Genomic DNA, 13471 nt, shown 5'->3' with positions numbered 1-13471 from the left:
CATCAAAGCAGCATCCTCTGTAACACATAAAGGTTTATAGGATCCACTCCTAAAGTATGGTGACCTTTTATTAGAAGCAGAAGAAATAGGATTATAGTGACAGGTGTTAACAGCAGCCAAATTTTTTTTTTTTAGTATGTGTTGCCCAGGACAAAAAAAAAAACAAAAACAAACAACAAGTACACTAATTGGGATTGTGAAGCACACACACAAGTGTAAGAGGTGTCACCAGAACAATGGGGGACACTCAAATACTCGCACATGAGGAATTAAATATGGCATAGGCAAAAATGCCCAATATCTATAATTGAGCACACACGGTCAGATTTTTCTTCAGATCTGAATAATAAGGGCGGAATTCAATTGATTCCTGCCGGAGCTATTCAATTCTTGCTCTTGTCGGGCACGATCAGCTGACAGCGCTATATTTCAGCTCGCAGCCCCAGGGGGGTGAGAGCTGAAATGTGTGAAAAGTGACATGTTTGGGCCCCCAAACATCACTTTTCGCGATCGCGCCCAGCACTTTGGTCGGGTTTAGCTGCTTTACGCGGCTAAACCCGACCACTTTGGGTGCGATCAGCACGAAAATCTGGAACAGTTGCATAGCGGCCCGCGATCTCCTGTCACTTTAGACGGGAGATGCGGGCCGCAAAAACAATTGAATTCCGCCCTAACAATTTAAAAGATTGTTCATATCTGAAGGAAAATCTGACATATCTGTCGTGTTTGCAGTCAGACTTGGACGATTCCATTCATTTTAATGCAGTCAAAAATCGTTAATCTGACCATGTGTATGCTCCATAACTCTTCCATGTATACAACACACCCACAAAGCACAACGCCATAGTATTACGCCAAACCTGGCCTGGCAACAGACATGCTCCAGCTTTTATCACGCCAAAATGGTTTCTAAATATCAAACTGCAAACCTGCCAATAGGTTTTAAACCATTTTAGATATATATTCAGGTGAGAGCTGGATAAGTGTAAGATGTCAAAGTAATTGTGACTTCTAACATGGAAACATATCCCACAACAACCAAATACCAAAACTACAACTCTACTTAGTAACTACTTGTTTTTCTATACAAAAGAATGAACAGTTAGGCGTACACCGCCAGGGGGAAGAGGTGGCGCAGGTCCAGGAGCACACACCGCCAGGGGGAAGAGGTGGCGCAGGTCCAGGAGCACACACCGCCAGGGGGAAGAGGTGGCGCAGGTCCAGGAGCACACACCGCCAGGGGGAAGAGGTGGCGCAGGTCCAGGAGCACACACCGCCAGGGGGAAGAGGTGGCGCAGGTCCAGGAGCACACACCGCCAGGGGGAAGAGGTGGCGCAGGTCCAGGAGCACACACCGCCAGGGGGAAGAGGTGGCGCAGGTCCAGGAGCACACACCGCCAGGGGGAAGAGGTGGCGCAGGTCCAGGAGCACACACCGCCAGGGGGAAGAGGTGGCGCAGGTCCAGGAGCACACACCGCCAGGGGGAAGAGGTGGCGCAGGTCCAGGAGCACACACCGCCAGGGGGAAGAGGTGGCGCAGGTCCAGGAGCACACACCGCCAGGGGGAAGAGGTGGCGCAGGTCCAGGAGCACACACCGCCAGGGGGAAGAGGTGGCGCAGGTCCAGGAGCACACACCGCCAGGGGGAAGAGGTGGCGCAGGTCCAGTAGCACACACCGCCAGGGGGAAGAGGTGGCGCAGGTCCAGTAGCACACACCGCCAGGGGGAAGAGGTGGCGCAGGTCCAGTAGCACACACCGCCAGGGGGAAGAGGTGGCGCAGGTCCAGTAGCACACACCGCCAGGGGGAAGAGGTGGCGCAGGTCCAGTAGCACACACCGCCAGGGGGAAGAGGTGGCGCAGGTCCAGTAGCACACACCGCCAGGGGGAAGAGGTGGCGCAGGTCCAGTAGCACACACCGCCAGGGGGAAGAGGTGGCACAGGTCCAGTAGCACACACCGCCAGGGGGAAGAGGTGGCACAGGTCCAGTAGCACACACCGCCAGGGGGAAGAGGTGGCACAGGTCCAGTAGCACACACCGCCAGGGGGAAGAGGTGGCACAGGTCCAGTAGCACACACCGCCAGGGGGAAGAGGTGGCACAGGTACAGTAGCACACACCGCCAGGGGGAAGAGGTGGCACAGGTACAGTAGCACACACCGCCAGGAGGAAGAGGTGGCACAGGTACAGTAGCACACACCGCCAGGAGGAAGAGGTGGCACAGGTACAGTAGCACACACCGCCAGGGGGAAGAGGTGGCACAGGTACAGTAGCACACACCGCCAGGGGAGAGGTGGCACAGGTACAGTAGCACACACCGCCAGGAGGAAGAGGTGGCACAGGTACAGTAGCACACACCGCCAGGGGGAACAGGTGGCGCAGGTACAGTACATAACATGCGGTAGTTGGAGAGATATATATATATATATATATATATATATATATTTATATATTCTCAGACCCTCCAACATGACCCGTTCCAAAATACTCTGCTCCTGGACTTCCCACCTGTGGTGAAACTCCTGTCTCATCAATAACCTAGTTTACACAGGTGACTGCAATCATAAATCAGGAGGGAGGTCCAGGAGCAGAGCTATTTGTACCTGGTGGATCGGGACATGTTGGCGGGTAGATATATATACACACACACATATACATACAGTCAGCTTTATAAGAAGTTACCGGTAATGTACACACTGCAACAGGTCCCTGGCTTGTCAGGTACATGGATCAGTGTACTCTCCATTAGGAAACGGGCCCCGACCCCCCTCCTGTCACCCCGGATCCCCCACCCCACCAGGCCGCTGACACTTACCCCGGGGCGCCGCTCGCTCTCCTCCCGGTCTCCTGAGCGGAGTCTTCGGGTGGGCTTGGCCCGCGGGCTGCTGGGGATGTCGGTGCTGGAGTCCAGCAGGCTGTCTGGTTCGGGGAGGCTCCTGGCTCCGGCCGAGCTCCGTAGCTGCACCATATCCGCGGCCGCCACTCACAGCTGCGATCCAACCGCGAACACTTCCAAATTCTGGCGCCACAACCCTCCCCCTGCCCGTACGCAGCAGGCTGATCCCGCCGCCGCCAGATCACTCCGCCCCGGGGCCGGATACGGGAACGAGCCCGTCAGAGATTCACAGACTAGGCCTATAGTTCACCGCTCCCTGTCCACCGATCGGCGTGAGGCACCGCACGGAACATAACGGGGCGGAAAGTGGCCGTCAACAGGGTACACGCTCGGGGACTATTTGTCGCGATGAGGCGCTCTCCGCGGAGGGACACCTTGTTTTTTGTTTTTTGCAGGAGTTGAGTTTTAGCGCGGGAAGTGGAGAAGAGATTTCATTGGTCACATGTCACCACGCCCCGCCCCAAGGTTCCAGTGCTAGCAGGCTAGGTCTGTCTCTGTGTCCCGCGCAGTGCATAGTGCATACACACACTGTATACACTGCCTAACACCTCAGCCTACAGTCCGGCAAGGAGAGGGTTACACACGTACAGCATGGTGCATCACGTGATGATCGGCCCTGCTTCCTTATCGTGTGAGTAGGGGGAAGGGTTTCGCTGCAACACCAGCGGCAGCTTCTCTCTAGCGCTATGGCCCCAAGGATATATACTGATCCTTGTAGCTGTCCTTAGTGTTCCCTACTGGCTGTGGGTCATGCAAGAGGCAGCCTCTGCTCCCCCAGTGCTGCCAGGCCGCAGTGATTGCTGCTATACCAGCTGCTATTGGTGAGTATCCCTGCAGGATGGCACCATCACATGGATCCCTACTGTCATCCTTCCACCAGCATTCTCTGCTCCCTACTTTCATCCATCCATTGATTCTCATACTCTGCTCCCTAATGTCACCCCTCCCCAGCATCATCCACCTGTGACCTTTATCCTCTGCTCCCTACTGTAACTCCCTCCTCCAGCATCAGCCACATGTGACCTTCATCATCTGCTCCCTACTGTCACTCCTTCACCTGCATCCACCTGTGACCACCCCTCCTCCGGCAGCCACTAGTGATCCTCCTCTTTCAGTGTCTTCCTCTTCTGCTCCCTACTGTCATCTCTCCCCCAGCATTATTTACCTGTGACCCATATCCTCTGTTCCCTACTATCACTCAGCATCCACCTGTAGTCTTCATTTGAACACCCTGCACCTGTAACAACCTGTGCAGTTCCTCTTTCCTGCCTGGGATGTTGCTCTCTGCTCTGGTGCTTCTAGCACACTCAGTTGATGCAACACTCTTATGCAGGGCCATAGGGAGTGTGGTGCGTCCGGTGCCTCCGCACAGGGCGGAATCCTCCAGGGTCACCAGCCAGACACTTCCCGGTTCCAGAGGTCTGCAAGAAGAGACCTCCTGCAGTGGTGCGCGGTGCACCAAGAACGCCTGCAAAGGTGCCCGCCCACCACCCCTTGGATGGAAAGGTAAGGGAGGAGGGGGATGGGGGGGGAGCGAGAGGGGCGACAGGGCGCACTACCGTCAAGATACGGCGCTGCTCTTATGATATACAGACCTGTGTGTGCTAGAAGCACCAGAGCAGAGAGTGACACCCCAGGCCGGAAAGAGGAACTGCACAGGTTGTGACAGGTGCAGGGTGCTAGAATGAAGACTACGACCTGTGACCCCCCCCCCCTGATTCCCCTCCACCAGCATCCACCTGTGATCCTCCTTTTTCAGTGCGATCCTTTGCTGCTCTTTACTGTCACTTCTCCACCAGCACCCAACCCTCCTCTTTTAGTGTGTCCCTCTTCTGCTCCCTATTGTCACTCCTTCACCTGCATCCACCTGTGCCCCCCCCCTCTTGTCTCCCCTCCACTAGTGATCCTCCTCTTTCTTGGTGTCCCTCTTCTGCTCCCTACTATCACCTCTCCAACAGCATCCACCTGCGAGCCTCCTTTTTCAGTATGGTCCTCTATCACTTACTACTGTCACCTCTCCACCAGCAACCACCGGTGACCCTTCTCTTTCAGTGTGTTCCTTTTCCCACTCCTTACTGTCCCCTTCTACACCTGCATCCACCTGTTGCCCCCCTCACCCCTCTTTTAGTGTGTCCTCTTCTGCTCCCTACTATCACTCCTCCACGAGCTGCTCTATAGCATGTTACAACTGGGAACATGCACCATAACAAAACATGTTTGGCCTTCAGCATGCCACTTTGTTTAGTAAACACTTTGGGCGAAATTCAATTCAGCACGATGTTGAATAGCCCTGGGAGGGAGCTCCCGGAGTTACTAAATTCACCGCGCTGTTAAGTCGGAGAATGCCAGTTCTCGAGACTTAACCCGGGTGCCAGCCGCGTGGCTGTTAGCGCTGTGTTAAGCCGGTAAACAGCTGCGCGGCCGGAACTTTTGTCGTATTTCTCTTCACATCCCCAGGGGGGTGCGAAAAGAAATCCTTTAGCCTGTCCAAACAGCGCGGGAATTGTATAGCTTCGGGAACTCCCTCTCGGGCTATTCAACATCGCTTTGTATTGAATTTCCCCCTTTGCGTCCGTCTCCAATCTTATACAAAGCGTAAGCGTTGATTTCAAACAGTTACCTCTTATGGCTTTGTCAATAATCTAATTTTATTACAGTGTTTTCTCCCAATTGTAAAGCGCTATGGAGTTTGTTGCCGGTATAAAAATATTTATTAATATGTGGTTATTTGCATATAAAAAATAAATAAAACTTCATTAAATATTATGTGGCAATATCACGCTAGGTGGCGATAGTGAGCCATGTATTCTGTGTGGGGCTGGAGGGATCCGCCCAAACATGGTAGAAAAAGAAAGTGTGACCACACACCTAAATGTTGCCTTGTGTACAGAGTTCAGGTGAGGATAACTAGGCCTACTAGTCAGACTGCCAGAAGAGAGTCCATGTGGGATTGTGGCAGCTACAGAGCCCTACTGTGCCTGAAGGCCACTGGGAGCCAGGGCGCCAGTGTCCATACCTGCATGAGGCTGGGTGGATCACAAATCAATAAGACTGTGAAATTGTGGCAGCCATGCCAGGAGGCAAGTATCCATACATGCAGGAGGCAGGGAGGACCACAAGAGAGGCTTTGTGTGAAGGCCAGTGGTCTCCAACCCGTAGCTCACCTAGCTGCAGTACTGCAGTGTCAACTAGGAGGGTAGCTTGCCTAGCTGGAGTACTGCTGTGTCAACTAGGAACACAGTAGGTGGAAGTGACCTCTGATGCATTATCCCCTGTGGCATCAATGCCGTGGGTGGATCCACGGGGCAACGAGTCAAGTGATTGCCAAGGCCGCTACGATCGCCTGACATGCTTCCTTGTGGTTTCACCCATGGCGCCTGGGCACAATACGTGACAAATAAAATATAAATATTGTGCCATGGAGAGGCACAATACGTGATAAACGCAGCGAGTGACTCCTGCCCAGCCCTACTGGCAAAAAAATCACACAGCAGCCCTGCCAATATATTTTGCTCCTCTACTGCACTTTCCTCCTTTGGAGCCGGTAATGAACAGTGAAATTTGCCTGTTCTTAAACTTTATTTACAAATTGCAACAATATCACTGTATTAATTAAATGCATTGTTGTTTTCAATGAAACATTTGTTTTCATTTTCATTAAATGACCTTCAATTGTACAGTTATTAACCAGATAATTTGAATGAGATTGCAATCCACATACATTTATCTCTTCAGTGAAATGCTTGATCTCTATTTCAAATCATATAGGAGCCTATGCATCAAGCTGATTTTTGCATAAAATTATGCAAAAACTGCAGTTTCTGCATAATTTTATGTATTGTTCGTTTGTACTAATAGCACAATGCAGGAGATTTTACAGAAATCTCCGGCAAAGTGCTAACACTGCAGATCGTAGTCCCAATTAATACCAATGGGGGCTACGATCTGACTCGTATGTACTAAACTCCAAAAAGTGACGCTTTTCTGAGTTTAGCCCAAATAGTTTACACCATCTGCTGTAAGCCAATGGGGGGGAAGCAGTCGGGAAGCCGGCGGTCGCAATGCCGATCGCCGGCTTCCCGACTGCTTAATCCCGGCAAGGTACAAATGATAGGCGTCAAAATCCCGACACCTGTCATTAGACCTACATCGGGAGCCCGACACCCGGCTTACCGAACTAAGGTAAGCCGGGAGTGGACAACCGCTTGCTGTTGGTTAGGTTAGGGGCTCACGGGGGGGGGGGATTTAGGGTTAGGCGCCCCCCGGGAGGTTAGGGGAAGGGGGGGGCTAGGGTTAGGCATCCCTGGGGGGAGGTTAGGCTGCGGGGAAGGGGGTTAGGCACTTAGAGGGTGGATAGGGTTAGGCACTTGGGGTTAGGCACTTAGAGGGTGGATAGGGTTAGGCACTTGGGGTTAGGCACTTAGAGGGTGGATAGGGTTAGGCACTTGGGGGGGGGGGAGGTTAGGCATCACTAAAGGAGGCTTAGGGTTAGAGGGGTAATTAGGTTAGTTATACTTACCCTAAGGATTTCCACCTCTGTCGGGCTGCCGCTGTCGGGATTAGAACCGCCGGCTGCATCATACGGATTCCCCAATGGGGGCTCCAGGTGCAGGAGAGGGATCTCTCAATCTCTTCCCCTGCACCCGGCCGGCATGCGCAGTGTCAGCTTTCCCCGGAGAAGTCTTTCAGCCGTATTCAATTTGGAGCGAAAAGTCAGTTTTTGCGATAATTTCGCACCGATGACGTCATTTTCGCTGGTTTTGGTTTTACACCGTATTCAATTTCAAAGACTTTTCGCAGGTTCGAAAAGTCTTTGAAAATAAACGGGGATAACTTTTCACCACTGAATAGGTGGCGAATAAAAGTGCAAAATTGGGGTTTAGGGGTGCAGACTTAAAAAAAATAGCCTGCACCCTTCAGAATGACCCCTTGAAACGATCTGTGTCAAAAAAAAAAAAAAATCGGGACACCCCAAAAAAAGCACTTTGAATTTGGGGGCCAAAAAAAAAAATGTTGGGGGACAAAGTTAAAAAATAGCGAACTTGACTCTGGGGGGGTCCCCAAGTATGCCCCAGGTGTTTTTTTTCATAGCAGCTGCTTGAGGCAGGTGGGTTTTTCACGATTTTTTTGAGTCACTTTATCAACTTTAAATATGCTGACCCCCATTTTCAAGTACCCCAAATTTGCTGGGCATAGTTATTTTTCCCCCAAAAAAATCTAAATGCATCACTTTCTTCAAAGTCGCATTTATGCACTTTCCGTGGCTATTAGAAACTCCAACTTCCTTCAGGAGTTAAAAATGGGGGTACCCATAGTGTCTAGACATCTTTAGGAGGGTCCCTAGAATATTTCCCGAAAATTCCCGTGTTTGTTAACCTGTAAAAATTTACAAAAAAAAGACATAAGGTCCCCCCCCAAAAAAAGCCAAACCAGCCCCAGGCTTGCAGCCAGTGGTGGTTTCTAAAAATACGGGCAACAATATGTGTAGGGTTCCACCGTATTTTAGAAACCAACAGCAGGCTGCAGGGACTAGTGCTGGTTTTAAATATAGGGGGCAAAAACGACGTGGGGTACCCCCTATATTTGAGATTAGCACCAGACCCAACCGACTGGGGTGTAATGCCACAGCCCGGAGACCCAATCACCGGGGCTCCAGGTCCAAAGCATTACACCCCAAGTCAGTCAGCGCAAGCCGGTGATCTCAGGGGAGTTGGGGACCCCCCAAAAAAGGGTCCCCCCTCTCCCGAGCACCACAGGCTTACGCTGAAGCCTGGGGCTCATCCCCATACCCCATAGGGGTAATATTGGGGCCAAATAATGTAACACTATTGTACTTTACAGTGGAACTACAAGTGCCAGCATGCCTGCCATTTTTCACTTGTGGAACTACAAGTGCCAGCAGACATGCGGCACCTGTAACCTCACTGTAAAAATAAATAGTCAAAAAAAGACAAAACACACACACCGTGTCCAGTATAAGTTTATTACACACACCTACCCATTCACACATACTTACCTATACCAGATGTTCTGTCCCCTTGTCAAGTAGAAATCCGGTATGAGTGGCCCTGCAAGAAACATTTCATACTCTCCTACATCCAGCGCTGGTCTCCGCAGTAATCCATGGCATTTTAAAAACAAGAAAACGGGTTACCCGATCCACGCAACACAGCTATCTGTATGTGTGTTATCACACATAAAGATAGCTCCCGAATGGACGCAGCCGGCACTTCACAGAGCATTGCAGTCCCGTCAGCCAATCAGCGGCAGCGCTGACTGTAGAGCGCCCGCTGATTGGCTCCGGCAACTGACCGTTCCCACTGTGGCATTACACCCCGGTCGGTTGGGTCTGGTGCTGGTCTTAAATATAGGGGGTACCCAACGTCGTTTTTGCCCCCTATATTTAAAACCAGCACTAGTCTTTGCAGCCTGGTGTTGGTTTCTAAGATACAGTGGAACCCTACACATTTTGTTCCCTGTATTTCAGAAACCACCACTGGCTGCAAGCCTGGGGCTGGTTTCTAAAGGAAGTCGGGGTTTCTAATAGCCGCGGCAGGAAAAAACACCTGGCAAAGCTATTTAAAAACCCAACTTTCTTTTGCAGGCAAAACCGGGGTTACCCATAGTGATCCCCCATTTCTGCACATCTTTAGGGGGGTCCCAGGCATATTTCCCGAAATTTCCCGTTTTTTTCCTTAAATGGGGTCAAGGGTCATTTTTTAAAAAACAGGGATAATTTTTCAAAGCACTATAGCAAGTGAAAAAAAATGCAGAATAGGGGTTTGGGGGGTGCAGGCTTATAAAAACAAGCCTGTAGTTTTGGGAATGTCCCCTTTAAAAGGAAATGTTCAAAAAAAAATGGGGACACCCTTAAAAAAAAATAAAATAAATTAGATTAAAAAAAAAGCCAAAGTAACGAAATTATTTCTGGTGGGGTCCCCAAGTATGGGGCGGGTGTTTTTTTCATTGAGCAAAGTAGCGGCAGGTGCATTTTTGCAGAATGTTTCCAAATTACCTTTAGGGACTTAAAACTATGCTAGTACCCATTTTCATGTACCCCAAATGTGATGGGACCACTTAAAAAAACGAAAAAAAACCCTAAGTGCTCTTCTGCATCACTTCTTCAATGTCGGGAAAAAAACACCTCCGCGGCTATTTAAAAACCCCGACTTTCTTCTGCAGGCAAAAACGGGGGTACCCATAGTGATCCCCGAGGTCTGGACATCTTTAGGGGGCTCCTACAATTACTTCCTGAAAATTCAAGTTTTTTTTCGCCGATCCAAGTATCGCCGGGTCCCGTTTTCGACGATTTCAAATTGAATACGGGGATAAGTGGGAGCGCGCGCGATAATTTTTCGCTGGCAAAACCTCCGATGTGGGGCGAAAACCTCGCTGGCGAGGTTAACGTTTCATATTGAATACCCCTCTTTGACTTCTGTGAAAGACTTCTCCTAAATGCCGGGGTTATAACTCGTAGGGACAGTGGTTACCGCAACCACTATCCCTGTGACTTCCCCTTTGCACATAGCGGGGATATTTTCATTAAAAATGAGACTATCCCCTTTTTAGCATCCTCATGTACTGGTGATTGTGAGGATGTGTAGTTTATAAGAGAGGGTTAATAGAGCCTGCTATATCCCTCGACGTCTGCTGTCATCAAAGAACCCATAGAAACTTTATAACTTTATTGTCCTTCTCTTTCTAATATAAGAAATATAAAGTGTACATTGTTTTGTTTTTTCTTTCATAAACCGCCTAGCGGGAACACTACCATCCTGAGACCTAATATATCACTATTTTGCTGACACTGAAACTGCCTCCTCTAGTGGTCATTCTAGCACCCTGCACCTATCACAACCTGTGCAATTCCTCTTTCCTGCCTAGGGTGTCGCTCTGGTGCTTCTAGCACACTCTGCTCTGTATCTCAGCAGTTTGTTGCATCAGCTGGGTGTGCTAGAAGCAGCAGAACAGAGAGTGACACCCCCAGCCAGGAGAGAAGAACTGTATGGCTTGTGACTGGTGCCGGGTGCTAGAATAGACACAACTCCTCATACATAGCCATATTCTGGAAATAATCTGCAGATCTTCCCTTATTGGGCCTGACTTCAAGTCGCACCCAATGCCGATGTTCTGACGGAGAATCTGCGCCCAGCATGGGGGCTTCCGCAAGTTTCCATGGTTGCATCTGAAGACGCTAAAACTCAAAGTGGGCGACTCAGTGCTCGCAACATTCAGATGCACGGCTGCACGCCATGGGAAGGGCTTGATACTAGCATTAGGATAAAGTCGCAAACGTGACTCCTGCAAAAGTCGCTAAAGCGGTCGCAGCAGCGAGCGACTCAGGATAGGGCCCATTGTCTTAAATATTTGGGATGTTTTTTTGAAAGAAGTGTCTGTAACCCCTGAACTGTCATTGTTTGGGCAGTGAGGAGAATGTGTGGAAACTCTGTGAGTACCTCAGAGATCAGAGTCCGCGGCCTCTGGAGGAATTCTACGCTGTGTTCCTGTCCAACGAGAAGAAGATGGTGAGATTTATTATTTATTTATTACCAGTTATTTATATAGCACACACATATTCCGCAGCGCTTTACAGCGCATATTTGGCCACTCACATCAGTCCCTGCCCCAGTGGAGCTTGCAATCTATATTCCCTACCACATGTACACGTACACACTAGGGTTAATTTTTGGTGGGAGCCAATGAACCGTTATATCATATTTATACAATTATAATAGATAAACACTTTATATAATAATCCGGTATGCCCTCTTTTGGACTCAACCTATTGAATTCAACCTTCCCCCTATATACAGTGTGAGGGTCCCTAATACCTCCCTCCTCGCTGGAACCACAACCTATGGGGCTAATTCAGCAAAGGATAGAATTGCAAAGTTGCGTGCAAGCAGCTTTGCAATTCCGTCCTTGCAAATGTAGCAGGAGGTGTATGACGCCACCTGTTGCATTTGCGGTCGCAGGCTGGGATAACCATCCTGACCATCGGTCGCAATGGCGGACGGCACCGGTCAGTTGAGCATGCCCCAGCTTACACAGGCTGGGCGGTTTGCGAGGCCAGGAAACTGCATCCGTAGACGCAGCCCCTGACCTTGCCCCTCCCGGAAAGCGAGGCCAATGCACCCCTGTTTCCGCCTCCGCACCACCCCTTAAATGCCTCTGCCTGTTAATCTGGCAGAGGCATAGCAGGGGCTGCATGCAATCACGCAGGACCCATACTGCACATTCGCAGAACGGGTCGTGCGCAGATTCCGGATCATGCTGAATTAGCCCCTGTATTTGGGACAGAGAGCCGGCTTGTGCTGCAGCTTTTGGCGCTGGCTGACTAAGGGCCTCATTCAGTGATGGGCACGATACAAATGTTTAGGTAAGTTGAGTGATTATCGGTGGTGCGCATGCGTCAGGTGTCATTACCATGGCTGCTCGCAGTGAGTATTCGCAAAGTGATTGACAGGCAGGGACTATTTGTGCGTGGCAACGGGAAGGTGGCGACTCAACGCAGGCATAGGGCTACCATTCTTGGGGGCGTGTCTCTGCCTGCGACGGCCACCCGCTGCGCATTAAAAAAAAATTCCGATGACCATTCTGTGCTACACAGAAGTCTGATAATCGACTGATCTGCGGCCGTGCTGCGTCTTTCTACGCAGACGCTTGATGGGCGTCTCAATACAAATCCCAGCAGTTGTGACATTTGCATATTTTCGCAAAGCCGATGCGTACAAACGCGCACTGAGGCAGCGTCCATCTCTAAATTGGGTTCTACTTTCATCCATAAACCTCCTGCTGATGATCGGTTATCAGCCAGGCGTGGTAGCCTGTTGCTATTGGACCACAGCAGTTGAGCTTATTCATTCAGATACATACAGTACATGCATAGATACATGTACACACAATCTTATATACTCATCCACACACTCTCTCATGGTCTTTACAAAAAAAAAGATGCATTGAATGAACATGATTGAGCCCTTTCTATAATCACAGGACCACAGACCAGCTTTGTAAGTGTCGCCTGTTGTATATGAAATAGGAAACATGTCTGCAATTAATGTTTTTGGCGTGCCTACCACCAAGGCCAGCGTTCCCTAAAGGAGCTCACCATTAACCCATCTTCATCGTGGGGTCCCATTGTAATTTGGGAAATAATCTCCTCTCCTGACAAAACTACATAGAGCAGTAATGGACAACACGCAGACCAAGGGCCACCCGAGCCTTCGTCTATGGCCCCCGACTTATTCTTTCTACCCTGTGATGTTTGTTTTTCATAGGTTGTACAGAATGCCTGCTGATATGTTATTACAGATCAGTGTCTTTTTTTTTTTTTTTTTTTTTTTAATCAAGCATTTTTATTTTTTAATATCTTTTATTTAACTTCTTATTGAGATGAAGTGTAACGTGTGGTCTTATTGAAGGTTAGGGGGCTGCCTCTGCATGGATTTAGTGTGATTTGGAGCTGAAATGTCATCTGGGAATCTGGGTTAGTACCTTTTTGAATCGTGGGGTGTAGCTAGCAATTGCCCCCTGATTCCTTTTCCAGCCTCAGTTATAGACAATACTTTTATCTACAGT

The 13471-nt window shown here is 49.8% G+C and overlaps 2 protein-coding genes across 7 annotated transcripts in view; one reads left to right on the top strand and one right to left on the bottom strand.

Annotated features, from left to right (window-relative positions):
• Positions 1-3283, bottom strand: part of ATAD2 (ATPase family AAA domain containing 2) — a 46859-nt gene extending 43576 nt beyond the window's left edge. For 2 of the 4 annotated variants that reach the window (XM_088453114.1, XM_088453115.1), the window contains exon 1: positions 2810-3282. In XM_088453114.1, the coding sequence (XP_088309240.1) occupies positions 2810-2962 (153 nt within the window). In that variant the 5' untranslated portion in view covers positions 2963-3282. Of the gene's footprint in view, positions 1-2809 lie in introns of all 4 variants that reach the window. The other 2 variants (XM_088453113.1, XM_088453116.1) reach the window with 2 other exon arrangements.
• Positions 3284-3527: 244 nt separating this feature from the next.
• NTAQ1 (N-terminal glutamine amidase 1) overlaps positions 3528-13471 on the top strand; it is a 33081-nt gene continuing 23137 nt past the window's right edge. For 2 of the 3 annotated variants that reach the window (XM_088453118.1, XM_088453117.1), the window contains exons 1-2: positions 4203-4396; positions 11316-11415. In XM_088453118.1, the coding sequence (XP_088309244.1) occupies positions 4218-4396; positions 11316-11415 (279 nt within the window). In that variant the 5' untranslated portion in view covers positions 4203-4217. Of the gene's footprint in view, positions 3712-4202; positions 4397-11315; positions 11416-13471 lie in introns of those variants that run through there. The other variant, XM_088453119.1, reaches the window with a different exon arrangement.

This window comes from Taudactylus pleione, unplaced genomic scaffold (assembly GCF_031769625.1).
Source record: "Taudactylus pleione unplaced genomic scaffold, aTauple2 ptg000571l, whole genome shotgun sequence".
NCBI lineage: Eukaryota > Metazoa > Chordata > Amphibia > Anura > Myobatrachidae > Taudactylus > Taudactylus pleione.
Note: the sequence above shows the minus strand (reverse complement) of the source record. Positions and strands in the feature narration are given on the sequence as shown.